The sequence below is a fragment of the Echeneis naucrates genome, chromosome 9 (genome assembly GCF_900963305.1).
Source record: "Echeneis naucrates chromosome 9, fEcheNa1.1, whole genome shotgun sequence".
Classification (NCBI taxonomy): domain Eukaryota; kingdom Metazoa; phylum Chordata; class Actinopteri; order Carangiformes; family Echeneidae; genus Echeneis; species Echeneis naucrates.
Genome location: NC_042519.1, coordinates 2,597,048 through 2,622,614, shown reverse-complemented (window position 1 = coordinate 2,622,614; position 25,567 = coordinate 2,597,048). Strand labels below are relative to the sequence as shown.

Sequence of the window (25,567 nt, the reverse complement as noted above, 5' to 3'; positions counted from 1 at the left end):
ACTGCTCAGCTACGCTTTTACACCTTTGCCAGCTCTGCCTTCAGCTTCTGTCAATGACCTTGTCGACTCCTTCAGTTCCAAAATTATGAGAGTTATAGATAGCATCGTTCCCATGAAATCTAAAGTGTCTGGCCTGGAGGAAGGCCAGAGTTGTTGCAGCTCAGAAGAGTGTGCAGACAGGCAGAGCTCAGGTGGTTTAAAGCAAAGCTCCAGCTTCACTATGAGATTTATAAAGAGCGTGTTCGCACTTATAACCAAGAGCTGAAACGTGCACGACAGTCCAATTTCTCTGACATTTTTACCACAAACAACTATAATGCAAGCACAAACCCTGCAACATCAATTCTTCAAGAGCTTTTATCAACTAAATCATGTAATGACATTGCTTCTTTTTTCAACGACAAAATCCTAACCTTGAAACCGACAATCTTTAAAACTGCACTTTTACCTGTGCCTCTGTTAAGTTACAGCAGTTTCACCACCTAGATTATCCCTCTCTAACAGAGACTGTACGCCACCTTAGGCCAACTACCTGAAGCCTCGACATTTTGCCTGCTACCCTTTTTACAAATATTTTTACCAGTTTAGCACCAGATCTATTACAGATTGTGAACAGCTCTCTTCAGTCTTCAGGTATTTTTCCATCACCTCTAAAGACTGCTGTTATCGATCGACTCTTAAAGAAGTCCAACCTGAATGCCTCAATAATAAATAACTAATATCAATATCAAATCAATATCAAACTTAGCTCTGCTAGGAAAGATTATTTAAAAGGCTGTCTATCAGCAGCTATATACTTTCCTGTCCCTAAACAGTCTTCTTAACGCTTTTCAGGCTTGATTTCAACTGCACCACAGCACCACGGACAATGACATTCACCTGAGCAACAAGGCATCGACATGCTGCCACTCACTCAGATTCTGGAACATCATAACATTTCTTACCATGCCTATGCAGGTGACACACAGCTATTCATGTCAGTGTCACCAGACAACTACAGTCCATTATGCTGAGTAGGTGTGTCGCAGAAATCAATAAGTGGGTGTGCCAGAATGTCATGCAGCTAAACGCAGAAAAGGCAGAAATACTAGTATTTGGCCCTAAAAATGAAAGGTTAAAGGTAAATACTTGCCTTGACTCCACGGAACTAAAACCTACAAATCAAGCCAGAAATCTTGGTGTAATTATGGACTCAGACCTGCATTTTAACAGCCACATAAAGATAATAACAAAATCAACAAGAAAAAGGGACTTCTGTCCAAATAACACAGAAAAAGTTGCTATTGCTTTTATTTTTAGTAGGCTAGTTATTGTTACAGCGCCATCACAGGTCTGACTAAAAAAACAGTCGCAGCTTATTCAGAACGAGATCCAGAGTCCTCACTAACACCAAGAAGGTCAAATACATTACACCTGTTCTTAAGTCACTACGCTGTCTTTCTGTGAGTCAAAATATTGATTTTAAAATCCTACTGCTGGTCTTTAGAGCACTTCAGGCTCTTGGGGCTAAATACCTAAGAAACCTCCTAGAGCCCGAAGAGGCTTCCAGACTCCTCAGGTCAACTGGGACAGGTTTACTCACTGTTCTTAGAATTGGAACCAAGCTGGGTGAAGCAGCTTTTAGTGTTTATGCCCCTCATCTGAGGAACAAACTGCCAGAAAACCCTGAGGCGTTCAAGGTCTGTAACCGTCTTCAATACAAGTCTGAAAAAAATCTTAGTGACTAAGCCTGACCCTCCATTCACAAAGTCCACTGAAACCATTGCTCCCTTTTAATCACTGCTTTGAAATTTCTTTTTAACCCTCATGTTTTCCTGCGGGTCAAAAATGACCCACCACCATGTTTAGCTGCAAAAACAAACCCATATAACACTCTTTTTTCAACTTAACTCCTTTCAATTCAACTCCTAAAGGGACCCCAAAATGAAAAAAAGTGAAACTCTGGTTTTGTTTACATTCCCATATGGGCTGTACACCACTAAGGTCCTAAGTTTGTCTTATGGTTCATTTTTGGCCCGTGTGTTATAAAAGCATTTACATGACAGAAAAAAGGCCAAAAGGCCACATACACAAACTCTCTCTAACACACACATACACACACACACTATGATGTAGAAGAAGAGGTATCTGAAGAAGAAGATGAGGAGGAATACAACACAGACCATGAAGCCTCTTCAGATGAAGAAGAAATAACCCAAGCTGACAGAGACATTTTTATCCAAGAACAGTAAAATAACATGGTCCTCATCAAACACGGACGGCACCCCAGGAATTGCTGCAGCACAAAATATCATTAGGACACCAGGGCCAACAAGATATTCAGCTGCCCATGCCAAGGGCATCTCCTCCACTTTCCTCCTGTTCATCACACCAGCCACTGAAAAGATCATACTGGAAATGACAAATTTGGAGGGTTCCCGTAAATATGGAGACAACTGGAAAAATATGGATCAGACTGACCTGCGTGGCTACATTGGGCTTTTGATCTTAGCAGGTGTCTATAGCTCTCGTGGTGAGGCTACATCTAGTCTCTGGGATACAGAGAGTGGAAGGGCAATTTTTTGACCACAATGGCGCTGAAAGTCTTTCCAGATTTGACAACCACGAGTCAAGACCAGCAAGGCGTGTGACGGACAAACTGGCAGCCATCAGAGACGTCTGGACAAGTGGGTTGAGCGTCTGCCATTCCTTTACAACCCTGGACCTGAAGTCACAGTAGATGAGCAGTTGGTTCCATTCAAAGGTCATTTTTATTTTCGTAATGCTACTTACCTGAAATTTATATTTTTACTTTGTTGATTCATGTGATTTTTTTCTGAGACACTCACACTCACTACTGATTGTAATCTTTGTCTTTTTTTTTATCAGGTAGTTGTCCTTTCCGGCAGTATATGCCAAGCAAGCCAGCAAAATATGGCATCAAAATATGGATGGCCTGTGATGCAAAATCCAGCTATGCATGGAATATGCAAGTCTACACCAGGAAGCTGCCCAGTGGAGCACCAGGGAAGAACCAGGGGAAGCGTGTTGTACTTGATTTGACGGTTGGACTGAGGGGGCACAACGTCATATATGAAAACTTTTTCACCTCCTATGAACTCGACCAGCAGTTCCTGAAAAAGAAAATGACCATGGTTGGCACCGTTCGGAAAAACAGGCCTGAACTCCCCCCTGCACTCCTCACAACAAGAGGGAGAGTGGTCTTCTCGACAAAGCTTGCCTTCACCCCCACCACCACTTTTGTTTCTTACCTCCCAAAAAAGAACAAGAAAAGTGTTCCTGCTGAGTACACTGCACAAGGCAGCAGAAATCACTGATCGTGAAGACTGGAAGCCAGACATCATCCTGGAATACAACCACACTAAAGGGGGCGTGGACAACGGTGACAAGGTTATTGGAACATACAGCTGCAGAAGGATGATTGCACGCTGGCCCCTGGTCATCTTCCACAACATCCTTGATGTCTCATCATACAATGCCTTTGTGATATGGCAGACGATCCACCCAACCTGGAGGGCTGAGAGGAAGAACAGGAGGAGGATCTTCCTGGAGCAGTTGGGAAAGGCTCTTGTCACCCCATACATTGCAAGAAGGGAGCGCCTCCCCCGCACAGAAGCCTCTGCAGGAATTGTGCAAGCTGCTCAGGGAGCTGAATCTGTCCTGAGCCACCTGAGGTAGCAGCTGGGTCAGGCGAGAGAAAAAGATACAATTTCTGCCCCTGGAAGAAGGACTGCAAGACGACAGTTGTGTGCTGCACGTATGAGAAATACGTCTGCAAAGCCCATGCTCACGTTTGCACATACTGTCCCACATGTGCTCATGTTCAATGTTAAGCAACCTTTGGCTGTTTTGTTATTAGACAAGAGAAGAGAGGATTTGTGTATTTGATAATTCACTTCCTAAAGAATATTAACAAAAAATAAACTGTTGGAAAAGTTCCGTACTGTTGACTGTTATTTTTCCTTTCAATGAGATTAATTCAATAGTAATTTCTTCACATTGATATAATAGTAATAATAAACCTTTACTGTATAAAAGAAAACTATTATGACAGATGGATTGTGGTAAAATAAAAAAAGAAAGAGAGAAAAAAAAATTATAATCATATTCACCGGTGAATGTCTTTTTTCACTGTTAGAATAAAATATATGTTAAAATTCAATAAAATTGAGTTGATTTGATAAATGAAAGGATGTTTCATCATACAAAATAGATATTTAATTTAGAATTCAATTAAGCTGCTTTATTTTCGGGCTTTGGTGAAGGTGGGTCATTTTTGGCCCATTGGACAAGGGGAGTATACAGAATGTTAAGACTTCACAAGGGTTAAAATAGATTTTTTTTGTCTTATTTTATTATTATTATTTTAATCTCATGTTTTAATGCTTTCATTGTTTTTAATGTTATAAATCTTGTTTTAACTAAAGTTGCTTTGGCTTGCCTTATTTTGGTTGCTTGCAAATGGATCCTGAGAGATGTGATTTCACCCCTCTATATGTATTTTATATATATATATATATGACAGTAGTAGTAGACAGTAGTAAATGGAGACCCAGAGATGGGTAAACAGGAGAAGATGAGTGAACTGAGAAAAAAAAAAAAAATGAAATTAAAGTAATAAACTTGAAACTAAAGATGGAAGAAAATCACATGTACTTACGTTGGCCAGCCCTCGCCAGTAGAGACTGTGAAGAGGGTCAAGAAGGCCCACAGCACATTGTCGTAGTGGAACTCGTACTTTTTCCATTCTCTGGGCATGGCAGCTACCTCATCTTTGTCATAGTCCAAGAACTGTCCTCTGGAATACATGAAGCAATAAATAAAACTGATTAGAGACACATGGTTCTGACCACGCCAACATTTACAGTTATGAAGTTGGTAAAATAAAAATTTAGTAAATTGAGAGTGTAAACCAACTTGCAATCTTTCTCCAGGCCCTTGGACTCATCTGTGCAGTAAAAGAATTTTCCTTTGAATAGCTGAACTGCTATTACAGCAAAGATGAACATGAAGAGGATATAAACGATGAGGATGTTCAGCACATTTTTCAGAGAGTTGACCACACAGTCGAACACTGCCTAAAGACACACAAAAATACACACGTGTAATTGTGGATTAAGAGGACAATTGTACGTGAACATGATTGAACTATTTTTCATCAGTCGTCGGGAACCTGCTTTCTCAATTATAGTATTTTAAAGACACTCTTCATCTGGATCTGAGTCTATGTTAATCTCACTGGGACAAAAGTGCAGGTCAAACCTAGCCATAGAGAACACTGTGACTACTCCTAGTAGGTTTAAACAGTGAGATACATTAGCAAAGTCAATAATAATCCAAAAAACTGTAAAGTTCAAAACCTTGAGTTTTGGCAAACGTTTGATGGTCTTGAGAGGCCTAAGTACTCGAAGAACCCTCAGTGACTTGATAGTGCTGATGTCTTTACCTTTGGTCCCCCTGTGGAAAACAATCATTGTTAAACCAAAATAAATACCTACAAGCCTATAGTAACGATATTTCTTTCAGTATTAGTAACATTGATAAATATCACAGGTAACAGAAAGTGGTTTTCGGCCTCAACATCTCAGTCATAGTTAATTTTGACACCTGTAACTTGAATTTCAAATGTACATATAAAGTGGCTGTAGTTTAGTTCATCTGAAGTAATGAGGAGCACAACAGTAGGTTTCTTGAACAAAAGACATAAATGAGAAAAATGGGAGGTCTGTGGGAAGCATTGGCATGTTAGCTATGCAAGTTCATGCATGATGCTTCTAATGCAGTACTGATGTCCTCAATACTACTATTAACGCAGATGCCTTAAAGGGCCTTGTTCAAAGTTAATAGGGTGTACACTCATCCACCAGCCTAGATAGTTAAGTCAAACAAATTTTTCCTAAAAAGTGTTTGTAGAGATAGATATTGTGAGCAGCACGAGATAAATTGTTACAACCAAAACAATTTTGTGACTGGCTTCCTACAGCAGGCCTTTTCCTATCACTCACATTTGTTGCAGTTCAATGTTTATCAGGATTCAAATGCAGATACCCTCAAAGACAGGTAGCTGTAGTTAAAGTACTTAATAATTACAGCACACGAAGGAGACAAAGCTGAGGGCCTTTGGCCAGCTACCCATGGAGGAAACAAGAACAGGAGAATTCATGCAGATAGCCCCATGTTTGGGTAGGAAAAAGGGGGACATGAGGGGGCCTGGCAAAGCAATGGAGACAATGGTAGATCCACTCTGAAAGTCAAGCAGGAAGATTGTTCTGGTGTGCATTGACAAATGCATTATCTCCCTCAAGATCACCAGTCAACTGAGGATTTCCCTGGTGACAGGAAAATATGCAGAAACTGATGGCAACAGCAGATGAAGAAAGTTGACAGCAAAGACAGGTCCCTTTTAGGAGGCAGAACAGGAGGCTGATGTCAAAAACAGGATCTCTCTGGGGGCTGAGAAAGAGAACAATGGCAAAAAAAAAACTTACTGCAGGAGTGCAATACTGCCCACTGTTGCAAGAAGAACAAATGGATGATGACCAGACAGATGCATCATCAGTGGGGGAATGACTTGGAGGCACGCAATCACTACAAGACCTCTCTGGAGGCCAGGAAATAAACTAGAGGTCTGAAGAAGAAATCAAAACCAGAAAAATAAACTTGCATGCTCAGGTGGGGCATGGTGTCTGATGTAGGTTTCAGGCTGGTGTTTTGTAGCAAATCATGTAAGCCAGACAACTGACCGTTTATCAGGGTTAATGTTCAGAAGTCTGATAAGAAATCAGGAGAATACATGATGTTGGTTGACTTGGGAACAGAAGGTGTCAATTGGAGCTCTTGATACTGGGACAGACAAGGTGTCAGCAAGGCCAATTCACCACTACACCAAAAGCAGAAACAGGCCAGCCAGATAAAAGCTCAGCAGCCATGGCTAAATCAGGGCTGATTGGGAGCCTAGCCTTGACAATGGGGGTTGTGGATTAATGGGCAACTGAGCCTCTGAATCCTTGGAAAGCTAAGGCTCAAGGCGGTGAGAATCTAATTATCTGTGGAGCTGAGAAGCTGAAGGAATTCAATCTCACTGACCCATGGCTCAAACCCCCAAACTTGTCGGAGGATAGAAGAATACTCCAGAAATTCATGACTGCTCCAGGTCTTCTTGGCAAAGTCAAACAGGAATCTTGTCTTCTCAGGAATAGACAGCAAACTTGGCGATTCAGCACTAGAAATATCAAGAACCAAAGCTCAAGGGAATGGTTCTGATTTGCACGTCGGAAACTAGCAGGCCATGAGCAGGTTGGGAAACAGGTTGAGGATTCACTGTCTCTTGGCTGACTAAGCAGATTGCAAGCTGTAGCTTTGCCGGCATTCAAATAGGGTGCAGGTTGATGGTAAACAGGAAGACTGGTTGGAAAGTGGTTATCAGGTGACTCAAAAAGTACTTCATAAGACCAGGTCCTTTAACCTTTTTTTGGCACATCCCCTTACGTCAATTCAAGACCCAGTTTGTGATTGGGGCTTTTGTTGAGCCCTCTGCCCCGCCTCCTGTTTATCCTCCTCAGCTCCTGAACCATCTGGGAAGTGCATGGACACAGGGCCAGAGAACACTGGGCAAATGAACGTGGTGGTTGATCCAGTCGTTGAGAAATTCTGATTGAGATCTCCTTTGCGTGTGTGAGTATACAAGTTTGCATTCCACACAAAGATACATGAATTGGTGATTGTCAGATAGATAGATATTTAGATAGATACTTTATTAAACCCTAAGGAAATTTTATAGAAAAATTCACTCCGTTACAGCTGCTGAAGTAGGTATCTGGACGTGCACAGACTGAGCTCACTGGGGAAGAAAAACCAATCAAGAACAAAAACCAAACAAAGAGGAAAAAACTGTAAGTCTCCTCAGTATGAGAAGAAAACTAATCTCGCGAGTTTGGATCCTCTTCAGCACTGCTGGAGGAGGATTTTAGGAAAGGTAAGGATGGGGAAACTGCTTCTTGGAATTGCTGTGCAATTTAGATGCGCACCAAAAGTTTTCTTAGTTGTATAATCTCAGTTAAACCTAGAATGGGAAATCAACATCCATAAAACCCTTACTGTATTTGGCAGCATGTTTTTATTCTCCCCCCTCACTCTGGAAGCCCTCTCAGAGACTCAGCCAAACTCAACCAATTCCTATAGCGAAAATCTGTGGCACTTTAAGGCACATTCATTCCTCAGCAATAAACAGTACACAACACTGGCAGCCTCACGCAGGGGCATGCATCTCCTTCCCATGTCACAGTGGGTTTCATGTAATGCTGGGTTACATGAACAAGTCTGAAATCTTTGTTTGAACATGCAGTCAATCTTTTAATTCCCAGAAAGGCTTCAATTATCCTTTCGTTAAAAGAATACCCCATTTTCTCCATGCAAATATGGCCATACTTAAAACTTTGCATGAAGGATTTTAATCAACAACTTATCTTGAGTCAGTATCTCAGGATAAAGGTCTTGTAAAACTTATTAGTCAGGTAAAGAGAAAAATTAGGCATTTTGCATTTTAGGCAAAATGTTCATTGAGCAGGAATGTGCAATCGCAGTTAGAAAAATCTACTATCATCTAAGGTGGATGTTTGAATTAACCTCTTTCTTCCAGGATTTAATGTGTATTGATTGTATTTGTTTTCTTCTTGTCTTCCTGCTTGAAATGAGGACAAAACTGCACAAGTGAAATGTTGTTTCTCTTCTATTTCTGCAGTAGTTTTGGCTAACAGTAGGGTGACATTTTTGACACGGGTGAAAATCAAAACATGGAAATTCTGAAATACCTTAAATACCTACAACTTTAAAGACTTTTCTTACAATGTAAATGGCAAATGTAAAAAGAAAAAAAATGTAACTTGGTACTTCCATGTTAACACAATGCAATTATCTGTATTAGGTTGCAGTAGTGTGAAACAGGCCAGCTTCCAACACCACAGCAAACTATTGCCGAGAACCGTAACCCATCATTTGTGGGGTACTGCATGTAAAATGGCACAGCTTTTATTACACCCCACAATGTAATGAAAAAATATGCCACTTTGTCAATCTTTTTCTCTTCAGTTGGCTGGCTTGATAATTTTTCCAATATGTCCCTTAACATTGATACATTATAATCTAAAAGGACTCTGTACACTTTGACCATTTACACCTTAAAATGGAATTGACTTAATTGCTTATGTGGGCTCTACTACCAGCAGCAAAGACTTTTGGACCTTTGTGTCCATAAGTGGACAACTCAAGTGTTTAAATCCAGCAAGTACGCTTGAAATTAACTAGTTTGTCCAGCAAAGGTGAAAGGCAAGGATGGTCATTTCAATAATGAATGTCCACCCTCAGTTGCAGAGTCTACCTCCTGACTTCAAAGAAAGAGGAGAGACTTGAAGAATGATTCAAAACAATTGTACTGGAATAAGTATTAATGAATGCACACAGCTTGAAGTCACTCAAGATGTTGCAGTCATTTGTGCATGTGTTAACTGGTAATGCTAGTTGTGTTAAGAATGAAAAAAAAAAAAAAAGACAACACAAGTGAGATGCTCAAACAATGCCAACAGCCCCTAATCCTGCATGAACAGGTCCCAGGCCCCAAAGTCCTGACTTTGGGTGAGTGTTGGGATAAACTGATAAGTTCAAAGTTTCACCATCAGACTCTTCCAAGTTTCTAAACAAGACTGAAAAATAATGGAGCCCCTTCATCTGGGAAAATTGCACAGTATCAACCCAGTGTGATCCACCTTTCTGTGTAGCAAACCAAAGCCTCAGTGTTGGAAGGCTGATCTTACCATGACCTCAACCCCTCAGGTAATCACCCACCCTAGTGCATAGTGGATATCATGGACACCAGGGAGGAGACTGCCGATCCTGGCTGAGGATCGTGTTTTGCAAGTAGAAAGATTGCTTAAATGTGCTTAAATTAGTCACCTGTGAAGCACGCAGAAGTAGAAGTCCTGAAAAATATTTTAAAATATTGCGAGCAGATATCACTAATAGATAAAAAGATCTCCAGTAATAGAACAGTGTGTGTAGATAATATTTGCGATATTTGCAAGAGATGCTGAAGGCTCTCAACGCTGAAAATGACTTTCTGACAGGGAGGTCAGAGTAATTGCCTGCAGACTGGGAGACCAGACCATGGTGGCTCCCATCTTAAAAAGAAACGAAGTGGAGGCTTTCAAACTGAAAAGCCACCCTGGAAAAGCTGAGGTCAAGAGGCTTTGTTCAATTCGCACACCTTAGATCCAAAATGGGCAATGCAAATTTTTCCCTAGTATATAGCATTTTGTGTGAGCTTTAATGAGTATCTTTTTATGTTGTTGCAATAGTTATCCTGAAATGAATGAATTTTCTAAAATAATCCTACAGTGTACTTTTGGCAACACTGCACTTTACCCAATCATGACCACATGCAACAACTCCATGCTCTAATGAACATTAGTCGAGCATGCGTTTAGGGTGACATATGGTTAGAGTGCTGTTAGACCACTAAGAGAGGGGCTAAGGGAACAGCAACATGAGATACTCTGATAGCTTTCAAAGAACACCCCTCAACACCCAGACGTAGCAGCAGAACAGGACAGAAAAGGAGATTGGATTTGTTACAGGGGCTAAACAATGATGCCAAAGGGAATGTGAAGGTTCAAATGATAGTGGGGACATCTGGCTCAGATGTGGCCTCATTGGCGTCTCTTCGTTTTCTGATGTGAGAACAGAGAGTTTATTCCTGAAAACAAAACCCCTTAACAGTTAAACACTGTTTAGATTTTATTTCATTACACTGCCAAGGCTGTTTGCTTCTCTCTACCCCCCTCTCTTGCTTTAAAAAAACAAACAAACTATATATATATATTAAGAAAAAACAACCCAAACTTTCACACACACATTCCACACTGCGTATGAAGGATCAGCAATGTTTTACTTTCTGCTATGAACAAAATAATATGAAGTCAGATAGAGCAAAGAAAAGTCCAACAATCAAAGCCAAGTTTTATGATCAATACTGTACTATGACAACGAGGAGAGGAGGAAAAGCCTCTAAAGGACAGACATTCCAAGATGCCATATACATCTTTGCTAGAAACCTTTGAAATAAAAAAAAAAAATCTGGCCATCAAAAGGACAATTCTGACCGAAGCAATAGAATATAATTGCAGAAATATAATTTAATCTAAAAGGGTTATCAAACATTTTGGTTTGAAATGAGTAAAAGCATCAGCGGTTTAGGTAGGCAGAGGCAGGTTTCAATTGAAAGCTGTCAGACTTACGATTGTGTTAAAGAGGCATTTGATTCACTGTTGTTCAATGTTTTATGTACAAAGCTGATTTAACCATAAGAAAAATGGCAGTTAGAGAGGGTTGGTTTGAGGGAAAGGGATGGGGTAAGGTATGGATATAGGGTAAGGGATTAGGGAGGGGATGGAGTGGCATAGGAGGGTTCCCCACCTGGTCACACCTTGTTGCGATCTACTTGGGGGAAAACAGTGGTAAAACAAGGTACAGCACATTTATGGATGCTTCACACATACAACCAAAATAAAGCATATGTTTGCATCAGATGACAACACCATAGTTTCCATTAATGATAACAGATGTAAAATTATATTTTGGTTGGTAGCAGACACTTGCTTTAGTAAATCCCAGCTAAGAATCAACTCCACAATCGATTCAACTACAGTATATCTGCTCATGTGAGGAAAAGATACTAAGTGTGATTAGATCCTGAATGTGCCTGTTGTAAAACACAAGACTGTTTGGAATTATAACAGGCACTTGTCTAGCAATTAGACACTGCTAAAATTTCTCAGTCTCAACCAAAACATCAAATAAGAGCAAATGCCAAAAAAGACCTGGTGTGAGATCTTCTAAATGAGACTGCTTCTAATAAAGCAAATGGAAATAACATCCCAGCCCTGGAAACCAAGTTATCCCAAGCATGTGAGGCTGACATCGAAAGGCAGCATCAATCAAGAAAAGCACCGAAAGGCTGCAGACTGAGTTCAACACTTGAGAAGCTCAAGTAGGTGAGATGAGAGTTTTACAGATTCAGCTTTCATGGAGATGCTATGGTTTGTTGTCTTGTCCATAGGCAGGTGGAATGGAAGGCAGCCTGAGCTCCGCACACATGCATGGTGAGCGAATGACAGCTGTCAATAAAATAAGACTTCCTCTCTAGCCAATAGAGAAGTGACTTGGAGCCAAATAGTCTATGCAAATATTTAGCTTGAGTTTATAAAGTTTGTAAATACATTTTTAATAATGAGATGGAATTAGTTTTTATGATCAAAGAGCTTTCTACAGGCCAATTTAGTTTAATGCAACAAGTTTTAGACTGCTGCTATCCCCATCAAGGATTTTCTTCTCATACAGAACATATATAGTTCACAATGAGAAGCTGAGCCAATTTACAATTCAAAATACTTCGAAATAAAAGGGGTCTAAACCTTGCTTGACTGTCATGTTTACATACTTGCTCATATATAAAGCATTTTTTCTGTATGGTGGCCTGGAATTTGCTTTAAAGCAGCTGCTGACTTAAGTTTAAATTTTGATATGCACTCACATCCAGGACAGGCTTATACATAATGAGCATATACTACCCAGCAGATGAGCTTGTCTCTTCATGTAACCACATACTACTGGTTGTAGTGCTAGGTTACAACTATAGATAAAGGTAACTATAGGTAAAGTTGTTAGTATCATTTCAAAATGCCTTATTTTTTATAATATTGAATACAGACTGTCAGTCACTGGCAAATACGTAAAATGAATTTCAATCACAAATGCTGAACAGGTTTGGAACCAAACCAGATAAATATATCCCCATTTGCAGCACGATGCTGAGTGAGACAGATATAGGTAGAGTCGGGAAGCATGTGATAAATATAGATAAATGGAAATTATGTGAGAATGTGGTCAAGGGTCGTTAAAAACCTAGAGCTAATAGCATACGTGACATTCAGTGTATCTAATGTGCATGCTAGCATCAGAGAGGAGAGTGATAATCCCTCAGATATGCTCATGCTCTCGAACAGCAGCTTGCTTGTGACATTAGCAAACCTCTGGTGAATTAATAACTGAATAAAGGGGAAATTGATGGTATCATTCCAGTCCAAGCAGAGCTGTGTCGAGTCAAAGTGCTGACAAAAATACCGCCCATCAGACGATGATGTATACAGATGACATGCCTCTTGATAACACAGAAGAGCAAAGTGGACACACGTTTAGCCAAGCACATGAGGGTTAAGTAGATGAAGGTCTTCGATGAACGACGAGATTGGAATGTGTTCCTGGAACAATGGTGAGCACTGCAAAAAGAATCCGTCCTCATAAGCAATTTCACTTCATATACCATGTCTTACAGTCTTTTCAAGGAACAATGGGCCTTAACAGATAATATTGATGCATGTTATAATGCTGAATGTGTTCACTGTTCACTAATGGCTAAAATGATGCCGAAGGAAATTGAGTAAAGAGTTATATCAGAGACCATTGCTGATGCTCTTCGTTGTGGTTTGACAATGAAACTGAATGGTTAAATTTAAGAAATTTTGGAAATCGATGAGTAAAATTATTTAGCACAAAAACACAAGATACAATTTGTTTGTTTAAATTTTAAAAATGTTTCTTTGTTATTGCTGTACATAACATGAGAGGTGTGTAAATTACATAAAATTTACATTTCCGTGTGTGTAAATTTAAAATTTCCAAATGAGGCATAAATGTAATTCCATACAGTAGATGGGAAAGGTTTACAACAAATGAGTCAGGTCTTAAAAGCTTGTAGATGAAAAATAACTGAACTTCATTGTTCAGTCTCTGTGTTGAATGATTTGTTTAAATAATTTTAATTAATATTTACTGTTATTGAAAAAAAAGAAAACACTATCTAGTCAAAACAAGATGTGCACGCCGCATCCTGATGTGCCTTTAAAAAAACCTGAACATTTACTTTAAGACGTAAGACTAAATATGTGATGAAATTACTCATTTTTGCAGTGTCAGTATATGTTTTCTCTCAACATATACGTACACACAGATAATGACAAGCAAAATGAGAGAGACAGAGAGAGAGAGAGAGAGAGATGAGAGAGAGAGAGAGAGAGAGAGGAGGCATTACCCCATGAAGCTCCTTCAAAACGATCCCAGCACAGAAACGGGAAGAGGAACATGTCATTAAACACCACAAACACACACGCACGCACAAGTATGGTGCAAAGCCTACTATAAATTTATGTCACCTAACAGCATATTGGTGAATATATTTTACTATTTTAGTCATTTAAACACAGACAGTCTCCCATCAATAACATTAGTATAGTGCATGCTCAGCCGTCCAACCTGCAATGAGTCCACCAATATGTTCGCTAATTAGTGGATCCACTTCAGTACAGTATGTAGTAAATGTGCAGGGTGACACAGTGACAGGGTTCCATGTTAACATAGGTGGACTCACGACAAAACTGTTGCTGTATCTTTAACAGGAAGCATATAAAAGCAGGAGTTTTGATACTCACGAAAATGCAAAAGCCACCAGCGCCCCACTGACTACTATGAAATCCAAAATGTTCCACAGGTCTCTAAAGTAGGATCCAGGATGAAGCAACAGGCCCAGGTCCACCATCTAGGCCAAAGACACAATAGTTATTGTCTTTTTATTTAATTTGATTTGACCTGCGTTGGGAAAGTCTGCTATGTATCTTTGATGATTATTGGTTCGCATGTGATATTTTTAGTTTCTGATTATCTATCACTGATAAGTGAATCCTTTTTATAAAGTATTTTGAAAAATAACCTGTTCGTATAACTGCTTATGAGGATAATTATCTTTATCTTGTTTTGAACTGCCTCCTTGTGTTATAATTGAGTGACAGACAATAAACAATGGTAATTTTATAGGAATGAACTACGAGTGATACAGCCTGATCTCTTAAATGCATTGCAGTTGTTGGGTCCTGGCATAGACTGGCTCTTCACATTCAGTTTGCAGAAAGTTCAAAAAGTGCTGTAAAAGAGAAAGATACTCTTAGATAATCACAATTGTATCTGTGCATTTATCTATTGTATAGGTTTACCTTTATCACCATTTCAAAAGTGAAAACACCAGTGAAGGCATAGTCCAGATATTTGAGCACCTGCAAAAAGAACTTGTATTATTGAGGCATACATAAAAGTAATTTGTAGTTGTGTGTTCTCAGATTTTTCTGCACCATTCTGACAAGAAAATAAAATACACACTTCTACTAAACATTTCTATCAATGAATACATTGAGTAATGCAGAATGCAAGTATGTTTATATGTATTTTCATGTGTATTGTGTGTCTCACGTTGTTGCGAGGTGCATTTGTCCAGACGGGGTCCTCTGCTGCCAGAGCGATACTGCTCATGGCAATGACAAGCAGGATGGACATCTCAAAATAACGTAGTGTCACAATGTAGTGACATAAGCGCCTCACTCTGAGCAGAGACAGGCAGCGACAGAAGGAGAGAGAGAGAGATCCTGTCAGTATACAATTAGGATTAAAGTTATGGATAAAACGGTACAGTTCTGCCACGGTCCGGTATGCATCAAGGTTTTTGGGCCACGGTAACAGTACGGTTTCGATATTTTTATATAAAACCACTCACTAGAAAAGACAATATACTGCATGTTAAAACAATTAAAAGCAAGATCAGGAGTCCGTGTATGTGTATTTAAAAGCCTCTAGGCTGTAGTTTTATACATATTTTAAACATTTCGCTTTGAGGCGTAGGCTAGATATCAGGGCACTGTTCCCCCCCTCCACACTTCTGAAATCAAAATGTGCTTGTGCAATATCAAATAGAAAGTGTAGTATCTAATAAAAATAAAAACTATTTTAACCCACTCATAGAAACTACTTAACCACTACAAATACAATCAATAAATGTGAACATGACATTAGGTGCAGCATCAGTTCAAATTGGTTAAAACAACTGCAAAGCAAATGTACTGAAATGCCGTTGTTTGCCTTTGTGTATTGAAGGGTTCAATAAAATATTAAGTATTATTTTATCCCTAATTCAAGTGTAGCTCACCTTTCAGTCACCTCATTATCAACAGTGTTTTACAAGCACATGAGGGAAGTGAAAAAAATGATATCTTCAGTAGAATTACTTAAATCATTGTGATATTTCCGTTTTCCTTTTTTCAGAAATGGCTGATATTGAGTGCAGAGTGATCTGGAGAGTTAAAATTAATCATAAGTCAAAAGAGATGCTATCACCTCTGTCTTTAAAGCAGAGGTTAGCAGTTCACGGCCAGCAAGCCAAAATTATCTGACTAGTAATAACTGGCGGTCTGTTCTTTGTCCAAAGAGAGAATCTACACTCAACTGAGGCTAGATATGGAAGTATGAAAATTTACATAATTATTAATTAACACATAATCGAATACACATATATGTATTTTTACATGTAGTATTTATTCATAAATTCATTCTTGCATTTGAAAATATATTTACGTATCTATTTCTGTATCTCCCAATTTTTTTCTTTTTTAATTGTTATGTCTGTATGCTAATAATGTGGCTGTTCCTCCCTCAGCCCAAAGCTAGATTGGTTGGATTTGCTTTTCCTGCGATGTCAACTTATGATTTTGATCATGAATTTAGAAGTTGTTTTTCTTTCATAGATATAAAGCACTTGGAGACACATCAAAAGAGAATGAAGGCGGGGGAAACATATGAGTTGCACCTTGTGTTCAAGACTTTCAAAATACAAGCAGAGCAAAAACCTTGCGGACTGTGATTCCACCCAAAACAACCAAGTCATATGATCCATTTGCCAACTCACCCTCTCCTACATGTGCCTCCAGGCTACAATGGCACAAATGTGAGAAGCAACAAGGTAAATTCCAGTTGTATCAAATTATTTCTGGTATTACTTTTGATTATGCTCTGATGCACCATGTAATGCATTAGAAAAAAAATCATAAGAGCTAAAGTCACTTGCTAGGTTGTGATTTCCATCGCTTACTGAAAGCCTTAAAACATGGGGGATAAAGCAGGTTGAAGTGACTCACGGATTGGTCTGTCCAAAGATGAACATGGAACTGTAAGGCAGGATCGGTTTGGGTCCACTTTGACCTAGATCCTCCAGTGTCTTCTCATTCATTGGCATCGTCTCAGAGTCGATACTGTTCACTATGAAGAGAGACACCCCCGAGTGGTACAGAACATAAACCTCCAGTAATCTTTATAACCAAAGTTACTGTCCTCAAAGCACAATTACAGACAAAAAATGTCTTCTTTTATGTCCTCTTTTCACAGTCTGACACTGTGAAAGACTCTTTATATTGAATAATGACCAGTGTTTTGACATAACTTGATGATATTACAATCATTGATAATTTAATCCAATTACTGTGTTAAATCGTGTAACAAAAAATCTCGAGTTGTGGCCAAAAATACATTTTGTGAGGTTACAATGACTTTTGGCACAACAAGAAGTTTAGACTTTGGGGGTCAACGTGGTTTGTGCTAGATGTCGTGAAATATGTCTCTGACTGTCACAGCCAGAAAACAGTGCTCAAACTTCACAACTTAACACCTGCAAATGAAGTGGGAAATGAATTAGTGAGAAAACTCTAGAGCAGACATGAGCCCAGTACCCTTTGCACCGGAGGGGGTCCTGTCCCTGTGGATTGTGTCACGTGCTTACTTCTACCAGGACTCTTTATTGTAGTCAAGTTACAACAAAACATAACAGATCATGAAAAGTTGAACCCGGGTCATCTTATTGTTGACTTTATTGAGTATCAGTCATCAATTATCTGCTGCTGAGATATGAAGCCTTTCTTCATTCATCTGCTTCTTGAGTTCGCTTTCTTAATCAATTCATCGTCACCTCTCTCATCCTGGCTTGAAACTTAGCTGGCTCACTTATACATCTCACTGATCCCTCAGTATTCCCTGCTTTCATAGATATATCCTTCGCCTTTGACCCCTGCCATGAGAACCTTCGGCAGGGGTCACAGGCGAAGGATGCAGCCATGATTACAGTGATTACTTCAATTAATCATTTGGTTCCCAAAAGATCTTACAAGACCGAACACTGTTTGCACTATTCAATAATAAACATTTCCACCATTTAAAGAACAGAAAGATCAGATGAATATCTACATGTAACACATCCTCACCTAGCTCTTGTCATTGTAAATGCTTTCTCCACTATACTAAGTTTGAACTGTGGCTATCAAAAGAGACCTTCAGACTAATGGTCCCCAGGGAAGTAATTGAAGTCATACTGTGTTTACAACTGGATACGTACTTTGCATGAGGATGGTCTCTCCAGGTGGGGAGGTGACAGTCACAGGAGGAATATGGACGGAGGTTTGGCCGGTTTGCCTGACATTCCGCTGGTTGTCTGAATCCTCTAGTCGGTTAGGAGGCCAATTCCCCTCCCCAGAACCCTGCTGGGGTGAGATGGCTAAGGATTCCCCCTCTGAGTCAGCAAACCTGTCCCTAGATCAGAGATAGCATCCTAGATATTAATAGTCATGCTCACAACCTGGCAGTTTAAGAATGACTGCATTGTTTCCTACAGAGTTAGAAAAGCTGAAAGATGAGCCTATTTCAGTGTGATGGGAGACAGAGGTCCCTGTTCAGACCTAGAGGCGCATAAACACTTCTGACTGGAAATGAAGAAGCCAGTCCAACTCCTTGTCTGTCCAAACATAGACAGATAGAGCGCAGAAGCTCTGGAGGGAAAAACATATTTCACTCATTAAAAATCAATATATAAATAAATAATTTAGAAAAATAGTTAATGTTGACAGTTGTCGGCAGACTGCCATGTGTTGATCAATATAAGGGAGACATTGCAATCTGCTACTTGCCACGACTTTCAGGGACATCTTGTTTGACTTAACAAGCGCTAATGGATCTGGCTAAACATTTACAGAGCAGTACAGTCACCATTTAACACTGTGTTCTCACTGTAAAATGAGACAAGGTCAAAGTTTTATAGGAACTGCAGATGCAAGACATTTGATCACATCTTTTAGAGAAATTTGTTTTCATTTGAAAAGGCAAGTACACTTCAATATTGTAAGATCCCTATTTAATGAAGCTATGGTAAGGATACTTGTTTCATTGTTTATTATTTTCTACAGGCTACTGTGAACCGTAACAAACTCTAACACATTAAGCCAACTGGCTTTTTATCCAGAACACTAATACACATATTCACTGATGATCTCAGATTTCAAGGCCACTTTTTAACAATTCAAGCCCTTTCTGATTTAAATTCTGAATATGTATTTCTTAAATGATATTAGGAAAAAAAAGAACTTTTTCACCAAATTATAATTTTTAAGATACATTTGTATGTGTCACCATCTGAAGATAGGTCCAATTCAGTATTCTGGTCTAATTGGTTCACATTGCACTGCATTATTAAAATGATGTAAGGGAGTCATTAGCTTGCCACAGTGTTTTTAAAAGAGCTTGGTCATTGTTCATAGTGAGTATTGACACAGTAGTTTTTAGAAGTTTCACCTGTGACCGTGGGTCTTCTCTCTCTCATTGGACTCCTCACCCTCCACTTTGGATTGGCCCCTGGCTCCATGAGTTCGATGTTTCCTCCTCTCTCCGTTAGCGCCACTGTCTCCTCTGGAGTTCATTTCCCCATCCCTGTTGTTTTCTTTATGCCTGGATCTTCGCTCCTCCCTCCCTCCATTGTTAACTGTCCCATTACCCCCTCTGGACTGCCGATGTGAATGATGGTGGCGATGCTCTCTCTCACCCCTGACTCCTCCACCTCCGTTGTCATCCACTGAGCTCTGATGATGATGCTTCCGTCCCCCTTCTCGGCTGCGGGATCTCTCGTTCTTCACCTCTTTTCCCCAGCTGCTGTCGTGGTCTTTGGTGCGACTATGATGGATATGGAGTCTGCCACCAGTGTCACCGTTGTCGTTTGTCTCGTCTTTCATTCTGTTCCGGTCCCTGTCTCTGTGGCGGTGGTGGCGGCGAGGCTGTTGGGGCACTGGAGGATCGGCAGCAGTCTCAGCTTCCTCTGGCACGCAGGATTTGTGATAGTGGTACTGATGGCCACCCACCACAGCCCTGTCACATGGCTCAACAAGCAATGGCCGGTCGTGGTGGCTCTTCATGTCAGGCCGGAGTTGCAGGGCTGAAGAGAGCCGGAGACGCTCCTCAGGCTCCAGCTCACTGTACAAGGCTTCACAACTCGTCCAGTTTTGCCTCCTTAGCTGGTTGGCCCTTTGCTCCCACACTGACATTGTCTTGATTGATTTCTGCTGCTCCTTACTGGGAAAGGGGATCCAGAAAAATTATAATCAGTAAAACATTAATATTACGTTACAAACTACTGTCAGTTATTTTTGAAAGTCTCTACTTTGATGCCATTACCAGAGTTTTGTCACAACAGCTTATCATATCAAAGGACAGAAGCATTTCCAATGGACACATTGACAGGCATGGTTCTCTTTGAGGTGTGATACATTCAGTGTATATGCACTTTAAACATCATGAATTCGTGGCACATAAAGCCAGTAGAAGATTTCATTTTACATCCCGAGATGACATACAGTCCCTACATGCTTGAATGACTTGAGGTGCAATGACACTTATAGCACACTAAACTGCTTTGTTCATTTATCAGAGTCTACTGTGGAGAGTGCTCATCCATGAATGTGCCTGAACAAAAGCAAAGCATGGGGACATCACCTTGCTTTGACATGCAACTTTTATTGGAGCACTGTGAAATACAGTGTTGTGAAATGACTGAATGCATGCACCACATGGAGTAATAACAGTACTATTTCTTTGCATGATTTTAAAGTGGGTAAGTTATATGTAACAATACCATCAATTAGTTTTGCATTTCAATGCTCTCTTCAATGCACATATTGATAATTGAAAATGACTTTATTCCTTGTTGTCAATGCTCCTGTCTTACATTGTCTCACAGTTACATTCTTGGCACTCTTTATACTTCTACATATATCAAACTCCACGAATTTAAACAAACAGCACTCCACTCTTTAGAGCTCCTGCTCGGTGGTGGATTGACCAAATGGGAGTTGCCTAATTGAATGAACATAAAATCCGGAAACATGACAACAATGCAGGGAAAGTCTGCTTTGTTTATGTGATCATTGCATACGTAACAATGCAAATATGAATATGTTCGTAAGCATGTAATCGTTATCCACCACCTTGCTAGTAGGCAGTTGGGTTTACCTCAGGAAGTGATGGACTGGGGTGCAGACATAACTCCTACAAACACATAAAGGTAGTAACATTGAAACAAACAGAGGGAGAGAAGTAACTTCAGAGGGACAGAAATATATTACAGACAAAAGCACAGAGGGGGGAAGCTTCATAAATGACAGCATGTACAGTAGAGATGGAAAATTATACAAAAACACAAAAAGTTTTTGCCAAGAGGGAACAGGGAAATAATGAGGGTAGGAGAAGACTATAAAACACTCACTGCACACCTGTGCCACTATTGCTGAATAACTGTGTAATGTCCATTTGTTTCAGTGTTTTACTAAAGAACACATTTTGTGTTCACCCACATTGTGAGCCATTACACTCTATTGACTTAAATAGGGCGGGGTATATCCCTGACACTTTAGCATTACAATTTAGTATTTATTTATTTACAGAGAACATATATGTCTGTTGTGCCTGTGCCAGTTTCCGACGTCTACACCTTAGAGCATTGACCCAGTGTGAAGCAGTAGAGTTACAGCAAATTGCTATGATTATTGATATATTTATTGCCTCAGTTTCAAAAGTGTACTGTATGTTAACACACACTAACCCTAATCCCATCTTTCCAGTTGGCTTTTATTTGTTGCGATGATTTGATGGGTGTGTTTGTACAAATGAAATTACAGACAAAAGAAATCTTCAAAATTGAAGAAAATGTTTAATCACCAATTAAAAGCATACAAGGTGAGCTAAATTATAATGTTCCCTAAAGCTGCTGCTGTATGATTCCAGAGTGATGATATGTAATCAGGTCTGAGACTAAGGTGGGAAGTCCCATCCTGGCAACAAAGGTTGATTATTGTTGTATATGGCAAAGCCTGTTGACAGAAATTCTTAGTGGCTTATGTTAATGCCACTTATTAAAGGCAAGAATGGGATAATGTGATCGACCATTTGGCAGCTCTATATGAAATTTCCATAGGCTTTATTTAATGTTTTTGTTCCATTTGAAGATTTTTTTTGTTAACAAATTTTGTGAAAAGATTAAAACCAACTATGTGTGACTGTCAATCAGTACAATGAGAAGTTCCTTCCTGAAATTACACTGGCATAAAGCTTTAAATGTTACAAATATACGGTTTCATTCTCAAAAAATATGTTTTTTTAGTCTTACCATTTCAGTGAAATGTGGCTGTATTTTTAACACAAACCCCCGTGACACTCATGTACCACCTCTGTCCTTTTTGGTTTAGGCCAGAGAGACAGAGTCAGGTACTGCCAAGATGGTGATGTAGCTCACTCTGAGGCTCAAAAACTGCAGTAGGATGGTGTATGTGATATCGAGTTATATTAAATTAAACTTTGTGCTCAGGGTAAAGACTGAACATGTTTTGCTTTCATAGTAATGGTTGGTTACATTAAACAAAATTTAGTCAGCTTTATCCTTGAATGAAGTCTGATTCCACTAGTTTTGCTTCCAGGCTTGAAAAAGCAACATGACTCTGACTCACTACAAACAGTCATAGTTGTATGATTGTTGTACAACAACAAATTCAAAGTCACTTTGCATCTGTCTGTGTTTGCACCGAGTAACTCTTCAGCTGTAATAAAGTACAACATGCATTTACAGCAAGACTGGGAGACAAATCATAGGAGGAGTGCAGTCAAATCCAAAAAAATAAGAACTCATTCTCAGGCATAAGGATGAACCACACTGTCAGACACCATGAGCACAGATATCACGAACTGACTGCTGGGAAATGACAGAACCCCAATGAAAAGAGAGCACATGAATGGAAATACTGTAACATACACGATTCCTTCACAAGATGTGAGCATGGAGGAGCTGCCATATTCTTCTGTACAACTCACACAGAAAGATGAAATGACTACACTAGAAAAATGTAGGGGTTAGCACCAGAAACGGAGCAATGGAAGATGGCAATGGGAGGATTTAGAAACTGTATCAGAGATAATAATAACTCACAGTGAGTTAACGCTGCAGATGGATGAGCTGCTAGAATGCGCGTTACCTCGACTGCGTGTTAGAAAACTGCACATGCACAAAACAAAAATGGGGGAGGGGAGGAACATAATATAGGATGAAGTCAGGGAAACAACCAGACACCATTCAACATTTCACTGTTTTCTCTTAGTCTTTTAGCCTCCTTGCGCTTTTCAGCAGAAAGGGCAGTCAAAGGTCAGAAACACAACACTGAGATTGAACCAGAAAGGAAATGTCACACAAATGGGTTGTTGGGGATGTTTTGGTTGCCATAGTGACAGCGAGATCAATCTGATTTCATTCTGTTGCAATGAGGGTCTTACCCTTAAAGGCCAGGTATGAGACAGGGCTATTATTGATATCTATTTACAGGCAAATTTTCAATATAACTGGTGTTGCAAAAAGGCCAATTAGATTTTCTGTTGATTTGTTGTTTGTTGGTAAGTTAGAGTGGTCTGGAGACATTAATAATTTCACAGGTGGAGCTGAAAAAGACATATAATATTATGATGCATGATGGAGCTTGATTGCAGCAGCTGCTAAATACCAGTGTGCTGACACATAGGACAGAGTAATATCGCTGTGTGGGAGATCAGTCAAGTCCATTGGTCCATGGAAGTCTGTTGAGTGGAGATTAGGTTAAACAGGCTTCTTCCTGTCATCACTTTGTGGCTTTGCTTATGTCAAAATGGAATAGTAAACGCCCAACTTAATTCACCAGGTGGTCACTCACTTTTTTGTTTGGTGCTATGGAAGTCACCAAACAATAATGAGTTCATCAGAGCTGTCTGTTGTTTGTAAGGGTTGATATTGATCCATTCATCCATTTAGGTGGAATGTATCTTAGACAGGGTGAAGGCCATTTAGAGGTTGGACACATGATAAACAGATACACATTCACACTCAAATGCAAGTTTTTGGACTGCACCCATAAATCCATGCAGGCAAAGTCCACAAATTCAAAGCCAGAACCTACTGGCTGTGAAGACTGTTAACTGCTATTACGTTGAACGGAAGTGCAATCAAGGGGTCTTTTTTTGGGGATTCTCTGTAACATTACAAGTGCTCATTTGAAATGTTAGTAACATAAAATAGTTCAAATAGTTCAATAATCAGTTCAACTATGGCCAACATATCATCTGAATCTATTCATGGTTATCATGAGTGTTGATGTTGCTACATTGGTACATAAGTACCAATGCTAACATTAAGACCCCTTTACTTACCAGTGTAATAGCAACATTGTGAGTTGAGCATCAAATTTTTCCCTTTACTCTCTGCAGGGTGTATTATGATCTCTTGTCAAGCAACACTGATTTAAGCTCTTATAGGCTGCTAAGCAGCATCAAGAGCAGCTGATGATGCTAACCGTGGATGTGGCAGCAAAAGCAAAAAATGCAAAGAGCTCCTTTAAACATCCTCAAATGTTGATACTGTTTTAACTTTGTGTCACATCTGTGAATATGTGAATTGTTAGTCTTCACAAACCATGCACACTGCCATTCAAATGCTTAGGGATTCTACATGTGCTCCAAGAATGGCCTCAAAAACTCTTTGAGATTCAACTCCACCACTGAGATTATTATTGCCTGGGAAGGCGTACCCTTATGTTTGTGTTACACAACCTTTATTTTCACAAATGAGCCTTCACAGTGAACGCATAACAACAGAGTTTGTTAGAGAATACAGAGCAGCATACAGACTATCTTGCCATTCTTCTGAAGATACACAATAGTATCCTCAGACCAATGGCAAAGGAGAATTTCTGACAACGTAATGTATAAAGTTTGGTACATTCTATGTTCATTGCTCCAAAAATAAATAATGAAACAAAGATAAACTAACAAGAACTAATACAATGCAGTGACCACACAAATGACAATGAGAACCTCATTATTAGCCATATGATTGATTGTCTTCGAAATTACACAACAGCTGAAGTGTTTACTTGTTCTGAAAGGCTCTTTATTAAGTCCATTTTAATATCAAAAGTGTTACATGTTCATGCTACCGCTTGTATGTCAACATAATATCCATACCTTTAACTTGTGAGTAGTCTTTTGTCTGCTGTTTGCTTTTCTGATAAGGGAAACCATGATATGGATTGTGAGGAAAAGAAAAAATGGCTGTGTCTTTGAGGAGTCATTCTATATGCTTTGTGTCAACATGTGAGGCCAACAAGCAGAATCTTCTGGCTCGCAAAAGTAACCAGCAAGAAGAAGTATGTAGCAGTGCTGACTATCTATATTATATTGAAATATTCAATCATTTTCTATTTTTCTAGTCCATTTTTTCTTCACATTTGGTTTGGTTGCTTTGAACAAAAACTCATCCTTG

At 39.5% G+C, this 25,567-nt stretch overlaps 1 protein-coding gene across 1 annotated transcript in view; it reads right to left on the bottom strand.

Moving 5' to 3' along the window:
- Window positions 1-25,567, bottom strand: part of cacna1ba (calcium channel, voltage-dependent, N type, alpha 1B subunit, a) — a 109,508-nt gene that overhangs the window by 29,639 nt on the left and 54,302 nt on the right. The window contains exons 19-30 of the mRNA XM_029510790.1: window positions 23,213-23,278; window positions 19,540-20,310; window positions 18,311-18,498; window positions 17,064-17,184; window positions 15,349-15,478; window positions 15,096-15,155; window positions 14,538-14,644; window positions 14,141-14,152; window positions 11,467-11,487; window positions 5,361-5,457; window positions 4,918-5,078; window positions 4,661-4,798 (exon numbers count right to left, since the gene is read on the bottom strand). Coding sequence (XP_029366650.1) covers window positions 4,661-4,798; window positions 4,918-5,078; window positions 5,361-5,457; window positions 11,467-11,487; window positions 14,141-14,152; window positions 14,538-14,644; window positions 15,096-15,155; window positions 15,349-15,478; window positions 17,064-17,184; window positions 18,311-18,498; window positions 19,540-20,310; window positions 23,213-23,278 — 1,872 coding nt within the window. The remainder of the gene's footprint in view (window positions 1-4,660; window positions 4,799-4,917; window positions 5,079-5,360; window positions 5,458-11,466; window positions 11,488-14,140; window positions 14,153-14,537; window positions 14,645-15,095; window positions 15,156-15,348; window positions 15,479-17,063; window positions 17,185-18,310; window positions 18,499-19,539; window positions 20,311-23,212; window positions 23,279-25,567) is intronic.